The sequence below is a fragment of the Phalacrocorax carbo genome, chromosome 2 (assembly GCF_963921805.1).
Source record: "Phalacrocorax carbo chromosome 2, bPhaCar2.1, whole genome shotgun sequence".
Classification (NCBI taxonomy): Eukaryota; Metazoa; Chordata; class Aves; order Suliformes; family Phalacrocoracidae; genus Phalacrocorax; species Phalacrocorax carbo.
The window spans coordinates 161,623,155-161,648,290 of NC_087514.1; the positions used below are offsets into that span (position 1 = coordinate 161,623,155).

The window sequence follows — 25,136 nt, forward strand, 5'->3', positions numbered from 1 at the left end:
CGTTCAAGGTGGCATAACAGAGGTGCTTGAGCTGCGTGTGATATGTGAGGAGACCAAATGCGACTCCCAGGATGCTGGAAGTGGGGTTCTGCTGGCAGCAGGCTCTGCCAGGAGGAAGAGAGCTGCTAAGCCTGCTGTGATCCTCCTGGCATTTACTGTAAGTTTTTATTAGCCCAGATCCCTGCTACAGAGCAGGGTGTTTCATACCTGAACCACTCCCAGACCTCCCTTTTCCCTCACATTTCTGTGACTTTTGGTAGGTGTAGGCTCTTGGATTTATGAGGTTTTGGTATGGGACTAACAGGAGAGTAAACTATTTTTGCAAAGGTAATGGTATAGTGATGCAAGTAACTGCCTGTCCTCTAAGTGCCTCCGTCACACGGACCCACACCCATTCCCTGTTTACCACCATATTCTGGAATTGGAGAAATTCTGGACTAGGCTGAAATACACTAATTTAATCAATCTTTTTGAGAAGATAATGCTAGGAGAAGATAGAAGTGTAAGAACCAGCTCTCTGCGTCTTTGTAGGTCAGGTACACTCCAACAGAGGAAAGCTGCATCCCTCTAAGCACTGTTTTATCCCTCTAAGCACTTCCATGCTGAACACCAGAGAATCATGTCAAGGGAATGAAAGGATACCATGTTAGTCACTATTTTTTGCTAAAACCAGTTCAGTGGTCAGAGACAGTAATGAGTGTGATTTGGGTATATTTTAGGAAGCAGATACATGGAACAGGCTTCAGGCATGGATTTCTGCTTGGTACCCGGATCCCTGAGCTAACTTACTCATATGGCAGCTCTGCTTAGAGATGCCATGCAGGACAACCCCACCAGCATGACATGGCCGTGGGAGCTACTAGCTGTACCTCTTAGCAGTGCTGCCAGAAAACTCTTACACTATTTCTCACCCCACAACCTGTATTCAGGTGTCTGGGCCACACTGTGCTGTTATGCAGGTACACTGGCCACCTCATTGTCAATGCAGCTTTGGATCAAGAAGACCAAAGACTTGGGCTCAGATCCCTTATTCGTCAAGTGAACGGCCTAATGAGCAGATTGTTCACTATGCAAGTGGGGATTTCTCCTGTTAAGCAGAAATCCCCTTTTGTACTGGAAGGAACCATTGTTTCTAGCAGAATAAGAATTCCACAAGCTTACCTTGTGCCCATAAACAGTTTCAAGTTGGGAAAAAATCAACTTTTTTTCTGACTTAAAAACATTTCTCCAGAAACTTTCCCCACTTTTCTCCTAAATTACTTCCTAGATGGATACTTGGCTTTTTAGTCTCTTAGATGAATGCCTAGGCTCAGCTAGTAACAGGCGTGACATCCTCTGTGATGTGCTTACGGAGTAGAAATTCTCTGTAAATACCATCGGGAAAGGTTAGGATCTTTGAGGAAGTGTTTTTCCCAGCTGCAAGATGGTTGGATGAATCATTCCCTGGAGGAGTTTGCCTCTGTCTTTCCACTACACAGGGAGCCTACACGATTACCTGAGCCCAGGCACAGCTAAAATTAGGGGATCACCTTCAAATTAAACACTAATGATCAGGTCACCATGAGTTCCAAAGTCACTTCATTTGTGATGGAAGTTATTTACAAAATGGTAAAAACAGGCTATTGCTGATTCAGCCAGCTTCCATCTGATAATCTACAGGTACAGAGAGGTATTTTATAGACAGGGAGCCAGATAGGATTGCTAACATTTTTTTAATGGCTTTCATGCAACTCTGATATGAAAAAAAAAGAGTCCTAGTTACTGACAGTAGTACCTTGAAAAATCCAAAATACCTTCTCAGATGAGTCAGCGCTATTAAATCCCATACTTTTGATTGGGCCCAATTCAGAAATGTTTAGACCTGATTCTGAGACAATTACTAATGTCAAGTAGCACTTCCGTGAATAATCATGCTGACTGCAATTCAGGTGAAATGCTATTTTTAACTATTCATAAATCAAACAGAAAAAAGAAAACTGAAGGAAAAAATAAAACTTACCACAAATAGGTCTTTTAATGAATTAGTAAAGTTCTATTTCCATTTCAGAATTTCTGATTTCCCTCACTGACTGTTATTTCATGCCTGTGCTTTTCTGAACTCTCCTGTAATGCTGGTAGCCTACTGTTCTGGTGACCCTGACCCAAACTTAAATGCTGAATTAGAAGCTTCACATAACCCAACAAAAAAGTCTACCCGACCTTGGTCAGCATTTTTTTTTTGTTTTTTTTGTTTTTTTTTTTCAATTTCTGTGAAATCAAAATATCAAAAACATTCCAATGTGTCTAAGGCGTGACTTAGTGAGGGTCTGAGCAATCACAACGCCAGATGGCTTCTACAACAAGGCAGGTGGTCAGCAGAGCCCAGCTTCAGGTTTTGAAAGCTACTTTATCCACAGGAAGAAAACTATGCATTAACAAGTTTTAGCATAGCAAGCATCGAGGCAGGAATCGACCCTTTGGTATTTCTTATTACAGCATTACTCCTACTGCCTTGTGTAATAGATTTGTGCTGTCCCCCTGAAATCAATGCTTGTAGGGAACAGGTTGTGCGGAAGAAGCTGACCACGTTGTGATTTAGTCAGGACTTAGTTTGCAACCCTAATTCATGTTGGCTACATCTTTTCTGAGAGCACTGGTTCTGAGAACTGACTCATTTCCACCACGGCCTTTTGGGTAGTAGTCTACTGCTCAACAGAAACAGAGGACAGCCGAAAAAGTCCCCCACAAAGGGTCCAGTTATTTGCTGGTAAAGCAGTGAAGCTATACTGAGCTGGCTGCATTAGTGGTGAACTTGTCCTAGGACAATGTCTGTTTTCAATTCATATTTGAACATTAGACACCATTTCTCTCGAAACAGAGAGCGATTAACCAAGAAACCTTTCCAAATGCATCAGTATACTATCATATTATTTACTTTTCATTTGTTTTTCATAACAAGGGAGTTGTTCCCTTCAGTCACAGGGGTGTCTTACGGCACAATCACAAAGTGCAGATTAAAGCGTGTCATAAACCACAAAACCACAGTCTCTACTGCAGGTGTGACAGAGAAAGGTTTTACTGAAGCATCTGCAACAATGATGAGCAAGTTACCAAAAAAAGAAAAAAAAAAAGCAGGAGGAATTTAATATACGATGCATTTTGTGTGAATATTCCTTTGGTTCCACATTCCCATTTTCTAGCCTGGTGCATTATAATCACGGAGCTGTTAGACCTGATTGCATTACCTCGGTGCACTGGGGGAAAAATTTCTTTGCAAGTGGGGGAGCTATACTGCAAAAGCTTTTTCCTGCATGCATGACAGCCAAGCCTATTGATTTCAGGCTTATGAGTAATGACTTTACAAATCCACTACTTGTTCACACCAATATATAAATTTAAATTTACATAAAATTATTAGATATGTTTCGGATGGATTGGGCTGCTGATTCTCTTCAATAAACCAGGAAGACCAATTAATTTCTTCTATACGGTGGTCCAGTAAGTCTAGTACCTTGTGTTCATACTGCAGTAATTTTGTAGCTACTTTGACACAGGAGTTCCCAATTATTGGGATATTCATTTTTAGAACAAAAATATTTTTCTTAGCTTTGAATGCTGATTACAGCATTGCTTGATTTGACACAAAGAAAATACAGCTTCTGCAGCATAAACTCAAGCAGACAGGTATTCATAACATGGTTTTAATATATATATGTCTGCCCAGTTGGGTTTCTAATGATCATTCTGGCTAGCTGTGTATGCTCAAGCACGAAAACAAGTCCGGTTGTGCTGTCCCTTCACAGGCCCCAGCTGTCTCCCCGTGCATGGAGGGAACCGATCCCTGCAGACCCTCCTTATTTAACCCGGTTGTCATCTTCTGGCCCCACTAACCCACTGGCACACATGGCTGGGTTTTAGCTCTAGGGCCAACACAGATTTGCCATCGCTGTCTCCAGCATTCGGGTACCTGAGACACACATGGAGATTTGAGTCTTTTCTCATGTACTACAACCGGGTGCTACCAAGACAGCATCTGACAAAGCCACAGTCTACCAGGTGTTTTTACTCTTCCAAGGGCTTTACAAGGGTACATTTCTTGTTTATCTGCTACTCTCCTCAAAACATATCCTCTCGGAGGTCACTACAAATAACGATGTGATGCCTTGAAGCAAAGGCAGTGGGCAGCCTGGTCCGCCACCAATGTCAGCTCCGCTTTGAGCAAGGGGGTGGATGAGTTGAAATCTAGAGGTCCTTTCCAACCTGAATTAATTTAATTCTGTACATGCGATAGGACTGTAAGGGTTTTATGACATCTGAAAACTGAATACAACAAATAACTAACGTGCCCTTCCTGATGGAAGAAACCCACTGTATCTCACATATTGCAGCTAGAGGAAAAAGATACTTTAAAACTTGTATTTTCCTGTGAATTCTTTACCTAGGATGACAGTTAATACACTTTGTTGGGCTCAGTTTAGTTTCACTTAGCTTTTAAACCTTATCTGGTGGCATTCCCCATAGTTTAGTTTAGATTTGTTCAGTTTAACAGTCTGCTTGAGCTCCTCTTCGCTTTTTTATTTCTAAATGACCGCTAACTGTGGTTGGGAAGGGCGTGTCACAGATCCCACCGTTAATCAGAGTAACTTCGCTGTAGTGCATGGCATTTCCAGCTGCGATAATTGCTCCTACATGGTCACGTGAAAAACTGGTTGCGGGCGTCCTCAGTGTCACGAGTTGCGATCAACCGCGCGTTGAGCAAGGTAGCTCATTCTCGCACGCCCATCTGATGATACTCCTTTGAAACCTTTGCCAGTGGGATGTGTCCGGGGAATTACGCTTGAGGACTTGGTGAAAACTCTCTCCTATTAGGGTCTGGGAGAGAGGAGCGTGCTGGGGCCAGGGGGCTCTCTTTGGATGACCTTCTGTGAGACACAGAAGAGAATGTCCAAACAGATAGCAATTTTTGATGCAGAGAACACATACCAATGGAGGTAACAGGACTGGAGTGTTGCAAGGCATCTGGAGGAAAAAATACCCAAATAGCTGGCATTGCCTAGCTGTTGCTTTCCCGTCAATGGCAAAAAGAACCATCTCTCCATTTCTATCAGGTTTTTCCCAGCAATACTTGCTAGCTGCCAGAGCTGTGACCCTACCTTGGCTTCACATTTCCTGACCCAAAAATATTCCCCATTGACCCTAATCAAAGCTATTTTGAGATGATAATGAATTAACAAGTCTCCCCAAGAAATACGACCTGTGGCTTATCTGGGTCACCCAACTCCCGGAAAACTGTGACCTCAGCAAACTTTCAGCAACTATTTCAAGAACATGCGTTATCTTTGTTGCCTTTGTTATCTGAAAAAGGGGGCTGAATCCGGAACATATTTGTTCAGGACATAACCTATGCTGGATGTGTTTAGAAATGTCATAGTTTGAATTTAGATAGCTGGTGAGCTAACAAGGTAATAACTTAATTCTTCCCCTCTTGCTCTTCCTCGTCATCTCACCTAATATCCTTTCACAAATATTAGCTGTTCATTCTCCCAAATATACCAAATATTGTTGTATCTCTGTATTACAAGACAGTAAAGGCAACACTAGATAAACTTGTGCAGTGCACGCCCCTCAATACTTCCATTTTAGTACTTTATAACCTTGTCATCTTAGCTAACTGGACTGTTGTTTGTTGGTTTGCTTGTTTTTTAACTAGACTGAAATGATAATTGCATGAGGTTTAATTGCAATGGTATGTTTGGGTAAAAATATCGGAAGGTATTTAATAGAAGAAGATTATAGGAAAACACTTTGTTTCCCTGCATAAATAAAAACAAATAATAATGTCATTGCAGTAAGAATCATTTGGACTTTCAGTTTATGGCATTTTGACTTGAAATTTTATGAGCAAACATTCAAATGTCAAGTTTATCCATTTTTGCCAAACCCATGAGGAATGTGATCACATTTAGCCTGCACAGTAGCCTCTGAAAAATCCATATGGACATGTGCTGCACAGGAAAGCAGAGCAGGTATGTTGGGGAGGATGTCACCTGCAGCTGCATCCGCAGTGCCCCCAGACACCCTGCACTGGGCCAAGGACTGGGAGCAGGTTCTCCTTCAATGCCCATTCAGAGCTCAAGGATCAGCTGGCCGTACCCTGGGAGGAGAGGAAAACACCCAGACTTGGACAGGGACTGGTGAGGAAGTAGGAGAAATGAGGAATAAAATGCAAAAGGCAGGAGCAGGGATGTTTAGGAGGATGGGAGCAGGAGCCAGCAGGGTGGATGTAACCCAAGGGTAAGCCTGGGGTTCAGCCCACAAAGCCTTTGCTTCTACTTTTCTCTGCTGCCAGGGTGATGAGTGGGCTTCACAACTGGCTTAATGTTTCCAGTGATGCTTCCAGAAGAGCACCACTTGCTACCCTGTGTCCCGCTGACAGCAAGGATCTGACAAACTGGGTTGGTCCTGACGCGGTCCTGCACGATGGCGTTTCAGGCATTCTGGTTATTCTAAGACAGAGCAAATTACAGAGTGCTAACTGCTCTGGGAATGATCAGGGATGGGCACTGAATGAAGTGATGGGCTGTGTGGTGTCTGTCTTATTTCTTTTAAAAACTGGAAGGCGATCGTGGCCAACCACTGTTTCAGAATTTGTAAACAGGCATCTGACTAGCACTGCTCTCACAGTCCTGGCTTGTTTAAGCAATTGTAATATAATTTCTCACTTTGCAGTGCACAACATAGATTGCTGCTCACTAGCCACATTAAGAAATATATTGTGAAAGAATGAAAACACCGGGTCTAATTTCTAAATGTTATTGTATGGGCCAGAGTAGTTACACCATTCTTTCTTCTGTCAACTGCATTAATTTTTGGCTACTGCTTTTAAGCAGAGCTGCCAAAAAAATGTTTAGATCCTAGGGACATTTGTAAGCCCTGCAGGGCTCCCTTACCTCATTCAATCATCTTTCTCACAGATATAGAGATGCACATTTTTGCTGACTTCAGGGGCATTCATATACCCAGCAAATCATCTCTGTCTGATCCCATTTGAGCAGCTCTGTTTTTATTTAAAATAAACCTTGAATTTACAAGGAAATATAGTACTATTCAGCTAACCCTATTTTTCCTAATCCATATTTAAAGGAAAACGAGGACTCTGACTGAAGTAATATTTGGAATAGAACTCACTCTAAGAAGAAATAACTTAGGATGTTATTTGCCTTATAGATTTACTTTAATAGGTCTCCTGATGTAGCTGCATTTTAAACCTGTGTTTTGGATCAGGTTGGTGTTAAAAATTAATAAAATGATGATGCATTTTGGTATTAAAAGTTATGTAAATGTGAGTTATTGTCATCTAAAATGATTAAGTAAAATACCCTTTACATAGTGCATCCCTGGTCAGATGAAAGTTACTGGACATGCTAATCTCAACACCCTTTAAAATAAATGGAACAGAGTCCCTGGGACTCATGAACTCCCCAGAGAGTTTCTGTTAACTGCCTATATACACTTAAGCAACAGAAACATCCTGATCTGGTCAGTTTTCTGCCAAATTTGATCATGCACACACGCTGGAAGGCAAAAATCTTAATTGGCCAAGTTAAAAAATCAACATTTTAAAAAAAACCCCACAACTCTTTATGGCAAAATTATGACCAAAAAAAAGCCTAGTGCTTTAGAAGCTGCACAGCCTTTTAGAGCATGCTTTTGGTTATCTCACCCTGGAAATCCAAAGACTAATGATAAAAAGTGATTTTGAGTGTGTGTTTGGAGCATCACACTATCTGATAAATGAAGCGCATCTGGTGAAATACTGCTGCAAGCAGCCAGAGCAATGTGGTATGAAGGTGGAGAGATGTTCATTAAGAGAAGAGAAGGTTTCTTGCCTCAGCATTCCAGTGAAATATGCGGGTCCTTACCTTCAGGGAAGCAATCTTCAGGCTCCATCAGCTCCTCAGCAAACTCGGGGATCTGCTCCAGCAGTTCCGCAGGATTTGTCAAATCCACTGTGCTGCCTTCAGAAAGACTGATTTCATCAAGCTTGTTGTCAACAAGAGCAAAGACGAGGAAAACAAATTGATCAATCGCCCCGAAGGAAGTAGCTGAGTTTTTATTCCACTGACCAATACCCCAGCTAAAGCCACCACAACAGAGACATCGCCATGCACTTCACATGGTGCCCGCTCCGCCACTGGCAGCTCTGCCCACGCTGCGGTGCGCCAACAGTTGACCCATCAACAAGAACAACAACAAAAAGTTAACACGTAAAACTTACTTTTTAAAACAAAAGAGAAGCGAACCATAGAAAGATAGTGAACAGCCATGGGCTATCAATGGTAGGTGGAAGCTTGGACTGACAGACCCACTCATGATTTTAAGGCTTGTATATCTTGAAGGCTCATGCCTTCAGGTGGAGGGGACTAGAAGTGGGTCCTGAAATGCTGAAGGATGAATTTCATGACCTGTGCTGGATTCCTGTCTCTGGGGCCTCATTTCTGAGGCTCCCCACCCACAGCCGATGGGTGAAATCTGCACCCTGTCGGTCAGGACCGTGCTGTGCTCCCTGCTGCCACAGCTTCTCCTCCAAGATGAGCAGAAGTCCTTCTGTCTGAAAGATTTGACACCACCATCTTAGGCGCGTTGTTTAAATTCAGTGTTTCTCAAATCCTCCTCTGCAAAATGGGGACAAGAATATTCCCACTCCCTAAAGCATTGGTTGTCTTATCTATTTAGAGCAGGAACTCTCAAGCAGATTTGGCTAAAAATTTCTGGGGAATATATTATTTAAAAAAAAAAAAAAGCTTTAGAGGCTGAATTTGCTATTAAAAGAGATATGATACATGATTAAATAAGCCACCCAAAAATGAAATAGAAATTTCATTTCAGGTCAAAACTTCCTTTTAACAGAATCAAAACGTTTTCTTTAGAAGAAAAGAGGAATTTTTTTCCCCATATTTTATTTCACTAGTCAAAACATTTCTATTTTGTGTTAATCTGAAATTGCATTTTACTTGATTATTCAGCTTGGCCACTAAAGTAAAAGATCTAATACCTGCCCAGCCCTGCTCACAGTTTGTTTCTGACTGTATTAGAGCACTATCTGGCATAAGTGGGCAACACCAAAGCTGGTATCTTCTATGGGTCATATCAATGCAAAATAGTTATAAGCAGGAGTCAGGAAAGGTGGGTTATTTGTTAACTGCCTTATTCTGTTCTCTGAGTACTTAAACCTTTTTGTGCTTTATCTTGCATTTCTATTGTCTCCATTTAAAAAAATGAGGACAGTAATACTTACCCAAGCTTTTAAACAACCCGTGAGATAGTTATATGAGAGACGGCACGTATACATAAAATATTATTTTCACAAGGATGATGGTGATGGAGTTAGGGAATAGGTACAGCTTTATATATTTATTATTAATGTGAAAATGGGCCCTCTGTTTTCCAGTATACACAGTCAATGCAAAATTTATAGCTGAATTCAGAGAAATGCTGAACCTGGGGTAAAATGGGCAAGACTGAACATTCCAGCAATGCTTGCAAGCGGGGATGGAAGCTACTTGTTTGCAATTAGCTGCAGCATCCAGAAGGTCATAGTCTTGGCTAGGGTTTTTAATGCTCTACTCAAAAGGACTGCAAATAATCGAGAAGAGACCTTTTAAAAAGAGTCAGAACAGAAAGCACAGGTCAAAGACATGGATAAAGCTTCTAAAAAATCTATATTCACAATGCAGCTGTTGTACGGAGCCCATTTTCTACAGACTACCAACGGCATATGATGGTGGAAAAAATATCATACCAAGTTTTAGCACAGTCAGAACTTTCTGATAGTGTTCATTAGGGAATGCATTTAGTCATTATCTATTCTGTTATGAAGACGTCAAAACACAGATCACTGAAATAGTCCCAAATCATATACAGCTGTAGGATGTAGAAAATAGTGGTTCCAATGAGAAAAGAAGCCTTGTTGGATATAATTCTTACCAATAGACAGAAATCAAAGAAAACCACGAGAAGAACGTCAGCTCAATAGCATTGTCAATGTGAGAGCTGGGTTTAGCAGAGACAGGTTAGGAAATTCACAGGAAATATGGTGCAATTACGATAGACTAGAAGGGAAACATCTTAAAGAATCAAGAATTCTCGAGAGTTATTTATCAGGAGTTTTCAGAAAATGTTAGAATCCATCAGCGTCAAAGGGAGATGGGGAACATGCAAGACAAAACAGACAGGATTTCTTCTGAAAAGCCTTCAAAGAAGAAGAGGGAGAGAACATGGATTCAGAAAACGTTAGACAAAGGTTTAGGGTCTGAACTGGGACTAGAAAAAGAAGGAACTACACAGATGAGAGAGGAGGGAAAGATTAGGAAAGCTTGTAGGGAAAGAAGCGAAGGTTACTCTTTGCCACAAAGTTTAAAGGGATTAAGAAGGTTTTAATGAACTCAGTAATGGAAAGAAAAGAGCTAGAGACATAATAACAATTGATGAGGGAGATATAACTAATCAAAATTCAGTTGCCTCAGAAAATAAACTCTTTTTAAAAGAACCCAACAGTGGGATCAATAAAAAGAGCAGGGAAAGCCTGCTAGAATTAATAGAAATGTAAGTAGAGAAGTATCTAGAAAACCTGAAACATATGCAAATCAGCAGACCTAGACAAGGCATATTGTAGGGCATAAAAGGATCATATACACCAAGATGACACACCATTAGCAGTCAGTAGTGAATGCTCATGGAAAACTGGAAACGACACAGGAGAGCAGCAATAATTAAACACAATACTGAGCTTAGAGAAGAGGAAAAGGGAATAATCATGGGAATCACGGATCACTAAACTCTCACTGTAGCTCATGATTAAAGTAAACTAAATAAAGATTTGGAGGAGGAAAGGAGAGTGTGTTCTCGGAGTGAAGTGTCATAGAGACATAAAGGTAGTGAGGTGGTTCTCCTGCTACTAGCACTGCGCACAAACAGGGTGCAACAAGGCCAAAAGACAGCAAAAAGGGCAAACACAGAACATTGTCTTTCTTTCCTGCAGTAAGCGAGTGGAGGAGGTGTACTAGGCAGCGATGATGGGATCCATCAGTAGACCCTTTGGGAGAGCTCCTGCTAGTGCATAAATTCATGCCGCAGAGGGTAGTTTTAAATGTGTTTCTGGGTGGAGTGGCTGTTCTAAGTACCTGGGCAGGGCTTCCACGCCCACTGCTGCTCTCTGTAATAGTGGCAAATTGATCTGAATGGTTTCTTCCAAAAGCCTTTAGCACTGAGATGCTGAAATCTCACTGAAAGTTGATGTTTGCTCAAGGCTTAACTCTCTTATCTCCCTTCCTCTCTCCCCTACCTCTGAAGATCACAGCCTTAATCTATCAAATTGACATATGATATATAAACTTTAAGAAAATATCTGGATGTCTACTATAGAGAAGTCTACTTTTAAAATAAATTGTAATTGACTTGGATTCACCCTTTGCTGCGTGGAGAAAAGCCATCCTAAAGACTCAAATATAGCACAAACTTTGTCTTCAGATGACGATATCTGTAGGGATTAGGGTCAGCATTATCTTCACTAAAGATATAGAAGAGGCACTGACCAATGTAATCCTCATGTTAGCCGCTAACATTGAATTGGAGGGAGTATTGAAACAGAGCAAGCAGAAAGGAAAGGAGAAGTGAAACACGGACAGGATATAGAAAAATGAGACTTGACTCAAAACAGTATAAACAAGACTGTTCAGGGAAAATTTCAGTGGGAATCCTGGAAATCTGTAACCTCAAGTCACATGGAGTAATATTAAAAAATTAGATGGGATTTTGCTATGGGCTATAACAATGCAGAAAACCTGTATGAAAGCATCATGGCTAGATAATGAAATACTATTTCCTGTCTTTACAGTTCTGTGGAAGTTGTATTTGTAATATTGTGATTACTTCTTGGCAAAACAACTCCAGAAAAGAACAGTTGAGGGAGTTGCAAAGAAAGAGGTAAAAATGTCAGATAAAGAGCACAGAGCTAGTCATTTACAAGACATAATGAAATGACAGAACAATGGTGTGTGACTTTAGGGGGTGAGCCAAAGACAAAAGGAAGCAAAGAACAGGTTATTAAATTAAGTGATATTAATTCATAAAGAGAGAATGATGGATACAATTGGTAAAAGAGAGTAATGAATTCATACTCTGAAAAGGAAAAGAGAAAAAAAAAAAGGCTGGTTGTTACAGCAATATGCCCAGCCATGAGATTTTTTACAAGCAAGTGAATTGTTCCCTGTGGTAAATGAGGAAATCCAAGTCGCCTGGTAGATTTAAAGGCAGACTCCACGAAGCTGTACAAAATATCATATGGGGCAGTGTTTTGACAGAGAAGCAGTTTGTTCTCTGAGGTCTTATCCACCTGTGACATCAATGATTTTATTTCTATGGTGTCTTTCTGATGATTTATCTAGGATGAATTTTTAATCATATCCTTTAGTGACAGCAAAGTGTTTTATTCAGAACACATTCAATGCTTCCTGTTATTGACGGAATCACTCAAAGCCCTGCCTCTTGGGCATACCAAATCTGTTAAGTTACTTCCTTGCAGTTGCTGGCTTTATTTGGCTAGTCGCAAGTTCTTGGGACATTCATCAAAAAGATGATTAGCATGTTCTTGTGTGCCAGCACAAAGATTACTTCTGAATAGGAGGGCTGTAAGTATGTAATGTCCACGCAAGATCTGGCCTTCAAAAATAGCATCCTTCGGGCTTTGCTCTTTCATGTTGGTATTCATAGCCTCATGTGAACTTCCGTTTGATTTCAAGTCATCCCTGGATTATTGCCATATTCCTCCACCTCTTTCTAAGCAGCCGCAAATAGAATCAATTACACTCTACTATAGAAAGGTGACATTTGTGTCCCAGGATCCTTTGAAAGTAGAGGGAGGAAATGGGGATTATTTCTTTATCACGATGTTGCTGAATATATCAAGGCTAGAATGTTCCTGTTTTATCATGACATTTCATTATAGCACTAAAAAAGGGCATCTCCATGTTAGGATCACATGGTTTATTTAGCTCAAAAAGATGCTTAAACATGAAGGATACCTAATCCCCTGACAGAAAAAAATCCTGGAACGGTTTTCTAATTCCTCCTGGTTGTAATGCTCCATCTCATTATTTCAAAGTTTTGGATTTCTTTGGTAAATATATATATATTTTTTTTCCCCTGAAACTGAGTTATCAAACATTTGAGTCTCCTTCCTCTAAAGTTCAGGACCTTCTTTTGTCTGAAGATGAAGTTTAATATGCCAAGAAATGTTCTGGCAAGGAGGATTGCTCCTTACAGAAATGCTTCATGGCTAGAGGATTTCTGGTTACTGTGAGTGGAATTTGTCTCACCTAAGTGTACAACTCACGTAGTTACCCTGGGCTCCCTTTATAGTCAATGGAGAGAAACAGGCACTTTTAGATGATGATTCATCTGACCTAATTTAAATGTTGATTTCAGTCGAGATGAGACGCATTTACCTAACTACATTGGCTCCAGATCCTCATTGACTATAAAGGGACCTCAGCTGACAAGTTCAGATGCAGATGTCCACATTTAGTTCAGTAAATTCCACCCCGTATGACAATATGAGTCAGCAGGTCTGGAGAAGATGAGCTCTGGCTCTGTGATGGCTGTTTCCTGTTGTCCTGTCAAGACTTCTCCATGGGATTGCTCCTGCTGGGCACAAACTTGCCAGCAGTTTTATAGCAGAACTGGGGGAGGTGTGATGCATGTTGATACTGTCATCCTTTTACTTTCACTAATTCAGCTCCCCAAAACCACCACTAGTTCCAATCTCAAGGGGCTGTAGAGTTCCCCAAACTCCCAGGACATCACACAAAACCTCCAGTTCCTGATTTCAAAGAGAGGAATCCATCACTCTCTAATAATAAAGGCAATGTTATGTCAATAAAATGCTAAATCTGAATGGGAAAAAAATCCCAACAAATCAGCAAGTAGGATACAAGGGATTTAAAGCCTGGAGTCACTCAGTGTAGAGTACAAAGACATGTATCTTATGGTATTTCTGTTTATAAGGACAACATAATCCTACAAATGGAAAATAAATGTCAATGGGTACACACTGAGAAGTAATGAGTGAGCTACACTTGGACAAATATCAGCTGAATGATACCAAGGCTTACTATTTAGTTAACATCTTCATGTCAACTACTTAAATTGCTGCACCTTTTTTGGGTCTATGTGTTAACAGGAAAAGAAATGGTAATCTGTGACAGATAGCAGATGCCCTCCAGTGAACTCAAGGTACAGACTTGCCAAGTCAGCAGATGCCATTCTTAGAGGTACTTTTCAGTGGGAAAACACACACATATTTGCTCCTAAAATAAGACAGTAACATTATAGATGACTGTGGTTTTTCAAAGCCTCTTGGAATCCCATCTTAATTTATAATGTACTTTTTCCAAGCTTTCCAATCAGTTTTACAACAACAAAATCCTCTTCTTTACTAAGACTGTAATACCTACTATGTACTATTGCTTTCCTACCACTTGACAAACATGTATTTTTTACAAGCCATAAACCCCACATAAATTGGTGACATGCACTACGGAGATGGTGCAATGAATTGCATGCAGTATCAGGAAGCAAAGTTGTTTCTGTTACCTCTTTTTGCCCTACTGGAGGTGGCGGCTCAGCCTTCAACTGCTTATCCAAGTGCAACTCACTTAACTCTTCACAAATCTCAAAGTTCTGACTCCGGACGCCTGGGCTTTGGCATCGCTGCCCCCTCAGCTGCAGCTGTTTTTCCTGCTGGAAATAATCCTAGATGGGTTTATTTTCTTTTTCTTTGATAACATGCTTATTCCTTAAGGAGAACTCCCCAGCTAGAAGAGAAAATAGCCTAGACTATGCTTGTCAGAGGATGACATCTTAACGAAAAGTGGCAAGGAAGAAGATAACACAAGCTTATGCTGTAACTTTTGAGCTTTAGCAACTGGATATGTCAAGATATATGGCTGTAGAAATGAAAACACAAATAAGCCAACTTTTTTTGTGCTATTGTTCCTGGGGCAGGAGGAAATACCCTTGCAATTTTGATTCTGGTTTTGAGACACAAGTTTCCTCCCGTGACCCAAGGCGCACAGAAAGGTGCCTGCAGTTCAGTTGAATGACTGAGGGGTGTACTCTGAAGTCGCTCCAGTACTCGGTGTTACAGCCAGAGACAGGCCTGAGTGCAATACCCAATGCTGTGCTTGAAACAGTGCTTGAAACAGTGTGGGAAAAACCACACCCAGAGGAGCCACGATACACATTGAAGGGGAGGAAAACTCAAAGTTCACAGGAAGAGATAAAAGGTACCTAAAAGTAGATGTGGAAAAACTGCAGGTAAATACATAAATGTGTGCGACTCCTATTCAGCAAACACTTAAGACTACTTTACACCCACTGGTGCCAACGGGACTTAACCGCAGGTTGAAAGGAGAGCACATCCTTAAGTACTTCACTAAAAAGGGATGGACTCTGGAATCCGAGCAAAAATTTTTTTTCTGCAAACACATCTGACTAGCCCCAGAGCGTGCTAGCATGAGTGGTGCCATTAAATCCAGCCCCTTCTTCCTGGGGTGATGATTATTGCTGCTGAGTTCACTAGAAGTACGCCCAGGACTAACGGCAGAGGAGAGCATGTTTGCAGGGTTGGTCCTACATCTGGAGGCCCAGGTTCTCTGCTGGCGTAAATCAGTGTGGCTTTATTGATTCACCTAAGACAGGGATTTCTCTGAAAACTCCATAGCTCATCACAGCACTACCATCGTTCATGCCATTACTAACGCTACTACTAAAATATTAATAAAACTCTAGCCGGTCTCAAATGTTTGTGCTGAATTGCTTACAGAAGGACTTCCATGCTGAGAAAAAAATTACAAGCATAACAGGATTTCAACAGTAATTGTTTAAACCTATTTATCTTTCACTTGTCCACCTTTTTTTTTTTTTCCTTGGCTTGACTGACATTCGGTGTTATTCGTGTATTAAACGAGTTTCCCTTCCCCAGGGAGCCGCAGCCTACCTGCCTCAGTTCTAAAGCCACATCACCACAGGAAGTCCCCCAAGAGGTACGAGGAGCTGAAAAACACTGTATTCCAAATATAACTATCTGAAAGTACAGATGACACAAAGGAAGCAGTTGGTTAAGCAAATTGCCCTCCGTATAAATACTTTCGGGCTGTCAGGTTTGTACCAGTCCTTTCAAATGTCGTTCCGTGTTTCTAGCAAATTAATTTAAAATCAAATTACTTGTTTCCTGCTTCAGAGGGCATGTGGTCTGAAATATATTCTAACTTTAATAAATTAAATTATGCATGCCCAAGCCTGTGCCCTCTGCATAAGAATGTATTACATACAATTTCTAGGCACAGTTTAGCACTGATCTTCACAGGCCAGAGATCGCTCCATAATCATCAAGTTACAGTTCTGTTCCTGTTCATGTTCTGTTTTGTCAAAAAGTAACACTCTTTAAGGCGCACCTTTGGAAATGGTGTAATATTCAGGGGAGAAGCTAACATGGAAGGCACAGTATGCACGAGTAAGGCGCTCAGTCATAGAAAGGGCGTTTTTTAATGCTATGTACGTACAACCTAGTACCAAGCAATCTTAGTGGCATGATATTGGTTATAGCACTAAAAGAACAGAAACAATTGTTTCATGTTAAAAGTGCAATGCAGTCTGCGGTGACATCTCAAGTTCATTTACGCAGAAAGGTTGCGCCCTCGGATTCATTAGCAACTCTGCAGTGTGTGAGAGCAGGCTGTGTAACTCGGTTGATCTGACGAATGCTCAAGTGTTAAGCAAATTATTGCACTAAGCTAAAGTCAAATGCCAAACTTACACCAATTCTCTCTTTACTAACCCCCCTGTGTGGTACCAAGACTTAGCAACATTCTCCTAGAGACTAAACTCCAGGAAATGTGGACCCAGCTGCTTCCCAGAAGTCACACTTGTACCAAGTAGCTGGTGAGTTAACATTAATTAAAATTGACGAAATATATCCTGGCAAATTATGGCGACAACAGGCACATGTGCTTGGGCAAGGTTTTGGTTCATCATCGTGTGTTTTCAGACTTGTCCTGCAAATTTATAAGGTGAGAGATTATCTTTAAGAGAAATAGACTCTTCAGAAGAATCTGATTGTTAAGACTGATCCCAAAAGGAGCGTCAGGGAATCCACCGAGTTTTCGCAAGCAACTGATGCCAGCCCTGGTAAGCCACTCTCATGGGATGCAGCCGTCTCATTTCCAGCACACAGCCCCTGAAGATCAGCGCAGACCTGTCTGGGGAAAGGTGCCTTTGGTTTATGTTGTTTAACTTCGGACTGTTTGCTTTTGTTCTGATTCCAGATGATTCGCTCTTCTGGCAGCCGCGGCAGCAGGTTTATCTCCTGCAAAGCTCCCCACCGTGGGTGGTTTATATAATTTGTTTTTAATTTTTGTATCAAGTGCGATGTTGCCAAGGCAATACACATTATGGTAATATTTATTGATTCAGTTGTTTTCATGATTTATAAAGTAAAACCATTCACCAATATAAAAACTTTCTGTGTGCAAACAGAAGGTTGGGAGCCCAGGGCAGACCTCAGCTCCTTTAGAGCATAAACTAAAAGTTTTCTCATCTCTGCTCTGATCTGGGCCCTAAAAAGAGGTGATCTACCAACACCGTAGCAGTAATTAACGCATGGAGGAGGATGGACCCAGCGTTGTCCCTGTGCGTGCTGTGGGTCCGTTGTAGCACCAGAAAAACAGCAACCAGATTGAAAATAGAGCTAATCTGGGTGACATCTCAAGTGTGTTTGTGCACAGACCCACATACTTGTTTGCTGACACAAATAAATACAAAGGCTCCACACTGCGTTCTGCCGCTGAAAAGCACAGATCGGCTAATTGTTTCAGGCTCAAATGGGGATTAGTGCAAATGCGGCTCCTTTGGAAAGAGGACTTGCTGTTGGCAAAACAAGACAAATACCTGTCATCAGCACAGATTCACTTTATTCCTTCCCCACGGAAATATCACTTTTTCCATCCTGTACAAACAAATTTAGAAAGAGGATGCCAGGACCTGTCTTTCAGATGGTCGTCAACTCAAATGGGTTCTCCTGATGCTTCACTCACTCTCTGGATCATGACCCTGGCTTGTAACATTTGTTCCCTGATTCCCTGGCCACGGCTGTTGTGGGAAAAAAGACGTGCAAAGCCTTTGATAGCAGGAAGCTTCCTCTCCCAAGCAGGTGGGGAGGCAAGAAATGGGAATTGGCTCTGGAGCCCTCCTCCCTTGCAACTGTCACTGCAGAGCCAGCAAGCAAGGATTGAAGGATGTGGCAGGATAAAGCTGATTTAAGCTATTTTTATGAGCTGTACAGGGTATCCCTTGTCTCTGGTGGGACAGTGCAAATGCAAACTACCGTACATGGTGCAATGGGAAGCTTCAACCCTACATATCTTCTCTGCTCCCCACCAGGCTCATGAGTCCTTCTGCCTCTTTGAAGGCCAATTTTGAGCCACTAATGGGATCTCAGGGATGTCCAGGTTCTGCAGTCACTTTGCAGGAATGAGCTGGTCAGGACATTTCTAGCTCCAGTTTCAAAGTAGTGGAAGCTTGTCCTGCTCCCCCCACATACAAATCTGCACCCACTTGGCCGTACAGGTGGGACCCTGCGTCACCACGGGACACTGCCCATCAGAGGATGCATTAGCAGCAGCTGAGGATGCTGGAGATAGTGATGTCTCTGCTTTAGCCATTCATAGATGACTGACACTATGAAATTGAGCCTCCTCGAGAAATGCAGCTCAATAGAGCAGCAATTAGTCCTTTAATAGATGACAAGATATTTTAACATGCAAAGCTTCCTATAGCTGATTTTTGGATACCATAACCAGAGTCTGAGGAGCTTTTCATGCATAGTAAACCCAGTTCAGCAGGGTGACACACATAGTTACGAGAGGACTGTTTACTCTGTAAAGTAATTGTTGATGTTTGTGTTTCTCCTCGCAGACAGCTATGGATTTCATAAAATTGCCGTGCCTGGTAGCAATTGGCATCCTTTCTCAGCAACAGTTTGCGTCTAGTAACTGGCAACCTTCCTCTGCAAATGAGCCAAGAAGTAAACGATCGCAAAACCCAAACTGTTTATATCCTACCTCTACATAAGTGGAGAAGCAAGCAGATTGCAATGCTGCTGAAATACGGCGAGCTTGCATTGCTGCCTGGGTGGCACCTGTTTCATGTGTAAAGTAAACAGGAGACTACTGTCTGCAGAGCTGTCGGGCTGACAACTCTCAGATATGCTGAAGTCAGTCTTTCTGAAAAGCCTTGAAAAATCTGAGCTAAAATAGGAGAGAAATAAATAACCACAAACTGGGGAAACAAATAGTGGGCTCTTATTATCAGAACAGACCGTTTCTGATCTTGCTTCTCCTTTTTCACAAATAAATGTAAATCCTTGTAGCACCAATAAAATCAGCAGATTTATTTTTCTGCACGTTTAGCATGAGAAGAAGAATCACCAAATGCATCAGGAAAATCCCCTTGCTTCCTTAATATGAGAAGGGAAAGATTAATATCACTTATTCTGCTAGGAATAAAAGAGGGCTGGTGTGCAGCTGTCAGTTTGAAGTATGCACATTTGAGAATCTCTCTACCCCAGCTTGAAGAATTGCCTCTGTAAAGCAGAGTTGCTACTGCTCAGTTTAATGAGAAACCGAGGAAAACCTGGCATGGTACCACACCACAGCACTAGGATTGTAGCTAAGACACAGGGAGGACTCGTGCTACACTACGTTCATTTACAAGTGCACTTTATTATCAGTCTGAAGTGTTTGCAATAGTAATATAAAGCTTGTGAAGTCCTACTTTATGTTTGCAACACATGTACGTAATTTAAGAGCTGCAGATTCCTCAGAGGGGGTATCAAAACAGGAAAGGGAAAGTCTACTCTTGATTATTTGAGACTAATCATCCCCACTCTCCATCCTACGCCACCTGGTCCATCATTCCACTCCAGCAGAAACAGCCAGACGTCAGACTAGCTTAGTAGACTGATTTTTGTTCAGTTTTTCAGTCCTCATCTACCCCTCCCAGTCTTTCCTCTTGCATTCATCTATGTAAAAGCCAGAAACAGTCTGGTGCAAAGAGAGCAGTCAAACATCAGGGTAAGAAGGTGCTGCCATGTGAATACATCTGGGTTTTGTTTTTTTTTTTTTTCTTGATGACCCAACCTTTAAGGGACCTTGTTTATTAAAACCCAAATCACCAACACATGCATGCAGAAGATCAACATGGGCAAAACAGGTTAAATATAATAGTCTCCGAGTTCAGAAACAGCTCAGGCCTGTTGCCGAGCTCCCGGTGAATGTACCAGTAGATGAAATTATGCCCCTGTACTTGGATGTCAGCAGGTCCCAAGGGAGTTTCCAATTGAGCTGTCATCTGTCAGAGTTAATGCCACTGTAGTTTGAACTTACACCTATGTAGCTAAACACAGAACTTGCCCTCCTGCTGGGCCTCAGACACACATTTTTTTCCCCTGAAAGTTGTAGGATATTTGGAAGAAAGTAATGCACCTGTGAGTACTTAGCTGGATAAAAATACCAGAATCTGGCCCTTAAAATTCAGAATGGTAAAACTAAGGCTGGCCAGAAACCACAGCTGCTCAGCAGAGGATGTTAACAGCAAAACCTCCCCTGGAACCAGCCTGCCTGCGTATTTTCTTTCATTCTCAATAAGGGTGAATTAAACTTCACCAGGCAAACATCATCACAGCCACTAACTGCTGGTCTCTGCACAAGCACTGGAAGCTTTGCCAAACGTCATCCCTCAAGGAGGGAAACAACAGCTTAGCAGCGCTCCTTCTCAGATTAATCCAGAATGTTTTAAGCATTTGAACTCTGGCCACGGAGGAGCAAGGCACGCTGCTGTAATGGCGTCTGCCTTGCCGGCCTCAGATCTTTCCCCACACTGGGCAACACACTGCCCATAATAAAACATAGATTCATTATTCCAAGGGTTGACTCTTAAAATTAGTCTAAGTGGGAGAGCTTGGCAAAAAGATGGACTGCCAAAGTTAATTTAGCCTGTTATCAATTCAATAGGCTTAAATAGGCAGTGAAAGCATTTCATAAGTGTTCATTGTTCAGAGTTCAAGCTAATACCTTCTGCTAAATTGCATTTTGAAGTTTAATCACAACCTACTTTATGTTTCTTTTGGTAATTGGGATCTCTCCGCAGCATAATATGACGAACTCAAACTAATGGGCTCCTCTGATGGAAGTTTAAGTTTTGGAAGTTTGCCTCAAAGTGCAGTAAGTGACAGTGCCTGAAATAACCCGGAATCTTTCACCCAAATAAGGTGTTAATATTTTGATTGGTAAGGAAGTATCATATTCTTACAGGCAATAGCAACAAAATAACCATTATTTTAAATTTTGTTATTTTGGAGCATAACTAATGGGAGCAACCTCAACCCCCCGACGCATGCACGCACGCACTGTCTCCCTTGGCACAGGAGCTGTTGGGGATCTGGCTGCTGTTCATTTTGTCCAAAATGTTAAATGTCGGCATTTTCTTTACCAAAGGGGGGAACGACGAGAAATGCTCATTTCTGGGCAGCATTTTGCTCTAGGGAGGGATATGGATACTGGGAAATGGCACCCAGTAGGCTGTGACTGACGTGTAGTCCACGGTCTGGGCACTTGTCCAAATGCATGTTGTCAAGTCCGCTACGCCTGATATCGCTTCTTTCAATGCCAGGATGCTTTTTTTTTTTTTTTCTCTCCCCCCTCTTTCTCTCCTCCATTAGCTCCCTGTGTTTCCTGCACCTTAGGCATTATGCTGTAGACAAATATATTTCCCTGCCACCGTGCACTGAATAAGCACCCTAAAACCTTTGTTCGCAGTGTGACTGCTCTAATCACGTCAGCAGAGATCTGACATGGAGTCTTCTCCTTCTGCCCCATCGTTCTGAAATAAAATAAACACCAATGTCTGCCCAGATGTAAAAGCAAAGACACAGACTTAGGTGCTTTAAATCTGCCGTGATTTACAGTCCTTTTTCTTTCTCTAATGGCCTTGGTGCTACTCTTCTGAAGACAGTAAATACAGAAAGATTCTATTGTATTGCTAAAAATGATTAGCAAATCCATGCAGTTTTCAAGAAATGCAAAACATACAGAAGGGAGAAATCTGGGCAAACTATGTATGTAGTAATAATGAAAAAGCCATGCTATCTGATATAATGTTCAGAAAAATATTTGCCCAAATAAAGCTGACAAGGGGAATGCGGTAAGATTTATTGCGTGCTGCACACATGTATACATGTGGGCTCACTCTCCCGCCAGTAAGAACTGGGGAGTCATCAACTGACTTCAAAGATATTTTATCCTGTTGCACTAAAAGAGAACATATCCCACAGACTGAAACTGAAACCAGATGGAATATAAATACTGTCTGAAAGGGCATTATGGTTGCTGACAATAAAGTATATTTCCTGCAGTAAAAGGCTGAAATTAATGTACCCTGTCAAATAAACACATGACTTCATGGTATCTCTGATTTATAGATGTTAGAATTATTAGGAGCATAACACATTGTCACAAACAATTTTATATCAAAATCTTTATGCACTGGCATTTTTATGGCAATTTGCAATAATTCCAGCTACACTTATGTCAACCTGGAATAATTCTATTGACTTTTAAGAATCAATTCAGGTTTCGGAGCAGGTCTGTAATGCACAGAAATTGTACGGTAAAATTTCCACTGTATACAAAGGAAACAGATGTGGGTCCAGATGCAGGTGATGAACTCTCTGTTACCTGAGACATTTCATTCTTTTCTCTGCCTTACAAATGATGTATCATAGTTAAAATAAACTCCCAGGCTCTGTGCAGAAATTATCGGTTGAAGTCTTTGAGTCAGTGCTATGAGAAAGCAAAAGCATGATGATCCTAATGGTCCTCTCTGATCTCAACATTATGAATCTCTTACTGGTAGAAACATGCAAAACAGAGCTATCAGAAATAGTTTCACCTTGTCAAATGAAATAAAATGAGTCAGTAATTCTGAAATAAATAAGGGGACGAAGAGAATAAAAGCTTGGGGCTTTCATCCATTTCAGAGCAATATAGAAACTGTACAATTTCCGTAGTGCCTGTAGTGGCAGCCAGCTCTGTCACTGACATGTACAGAGGCAATTACTCGTCTAACATCTGGAAAACTGGTTTTCCTGGCAGATGTGTTTGGTGGAGCCCAGGCAAGGGTATACACGAGGGGAGAACTGCCAACTGAGAAAAAAATCTGAATATGATTGAGAAAGCAGGGTGATAAATACTCACCCTGTGTGCAAAATCCAGACAATGTTATTGACTTGGGTCTTCTGTGCAGACCCAAACCCCCTGACAATCACAGCAGAGGTGCTGCTCTGCCTTGGAGGGGTCTAGAGAGTGCAGCTGTGCAGGTGGGAAACTGGGCAGCCCTGAGAGGCAATCAAAGACACTGCCCCCTTCCCGCAGGCAATATTCCCTGCCAGGTCATGGGAAGGTGAGCCCTAGCAGGCACAGCAACAACTCTCTGCTATTTAAGGATTTCCACAGCCAGAAGTAAGCCTTGGGCAAGAGGACGGGCCAGACCTCCGCCTGCTTTGCAGTCCCAGGATGGCACAAATCAGCCATGGTGGGAGCTGGGATGCGGCCGCCGTGCACGGAAAGGCAGCACTCCTGCAGCGTGCGTGCCTGGTGTCGAGGAAGGGGTAAGAAGCTGCAAAGCGCTCCGTCCTGGCAGCAGGCAGCCAGCACTTTCCATATGACCCAATTAGGCACTCCCTTGGAACAAATCAATAATGGCATTTTCTGAAGACAAGCAGGCAAGTGCTGCTGCCTCGGCACTACGCTGCATGTGAAAATACAAAGGTCTTATCTCTGCGGAAAGCAGCATCCGTGCCTGGCTCTGTCACTGCAGAGGGGGCGAATGTGAGGTGTGGCCAAGAGCCACTAGCCACTGCAGCATGGATTTTCCTTTCAGTGTCATGCTATAGAGATCAAGTCGAGGGCAGTAGTTTGAGTAAGGCAGGCCATGAAGTAATTAAATTTTAGAAGGAGGAGAAAGCAATAGCAGCCTCATTGGGCTGACTCAAAAAACAAGGAAAGGGTAAAGCCATTTTCTGAGGTTGTACTAATGAATTTTGCTGACTGTAGGAACTCATCAATGCACAAAAGGATCCAGATACCGTGCAGAATGACTTGGATGTTGTTGATGCTTGGAGTAATAGAAACAACACAGAGTTCAATGGAATAAGTGCCGGGCACTGTACTTTGGGGACTGATTCAGGACACCCAGCGTTACTCATCTGGAACCTCCTTTTAGTCTATCTCAGGATTCCTCTGAACGACAAAGTGATGTCACTGGAAAAGGCACGCACCTTCCTGGGCTACAGCAGTGGGCACCTTGAAGGTTAAGAGATACTAAAGTAGGAATTTTGAAGAATTAAACTTTGCCTTACATGACTAATCTAAATGGTACGAACCCCTCTGATTTAGGAAACTTTCAGTGTAGTTAAATTGCAGGTAAGTCCTGGTAGGATCATCTGTGTCAGGTGGACTGGACTGTGCATGCTGGATTGTTCCATCACCTTACTGCCCCATAATCTGGATCTTACTCCTTCAAGAGACTGAAAGTTGGTGTCAGGTATGAAGAGGTGGTCTTTATAAGCAATTACAAGACAGTCTATGGAGTTTCAAATAAACAATTTCCACATTTTAGTAATTTAGGAAGCCAAAATGAGAACCCAAAAGATCCTTAAGAAGATGCAACCAGCATGTTGCTGCGGTTGCTGCTGAGCTTTTGGGAGCTGCTTTCCTGCTAGGACAACCCATATTTGGGTTACACATCTCAAAGACAGAGGAAAAATGGAAGGTAGTTTTAATGTAATAGAAGGTTATTTGGACACCATGTCTAAAGAATGACTGGATGGATAACATTCATGTTGTGATTATTCTTGTTCTCGTTATAAGGCTAAACTTCTCATCAAATCCTGAAGAAATCTTGTGGACTAACAGAGACTTCTCCAGCACTATGAGCAGAGCCAGGAAGGGGTTCAGGTAAAGCCCTCAGTTAAAATGTGGCAG

At 41.8% G+C, this 25,136-nt stretch overlaps 1 protein-coding gene across 1 annotated transcript in view; it reads right to left on the reverse strand.

Annotated features, from left to right (window-relative positions):
• The window catches only part of LOC104051585 (sodium channel protein type 5 subunit alpha-like), a 176,790-nt gene that overhangs the window by 43,438 nt on the left and 108,216 nt on the right, over positions 1-25,136 (reverse strand). Inside the window, exons 17-18 of the mRNA XM_064445100.1 lie at positions 14,632-14,778; positions 7,902-8,022 (exon numbers count right to left, since the gene is read on the reverse strand). Coding sequence (XP_064301170.1) covers positions 7,902-8,022; positions 14,632-14,778 — 268 coding nt within the window. The remainder of the gene's footprint in view (positions 1-7,901; positions 8,023-14,631; positions 14,779-25,136) is intronic.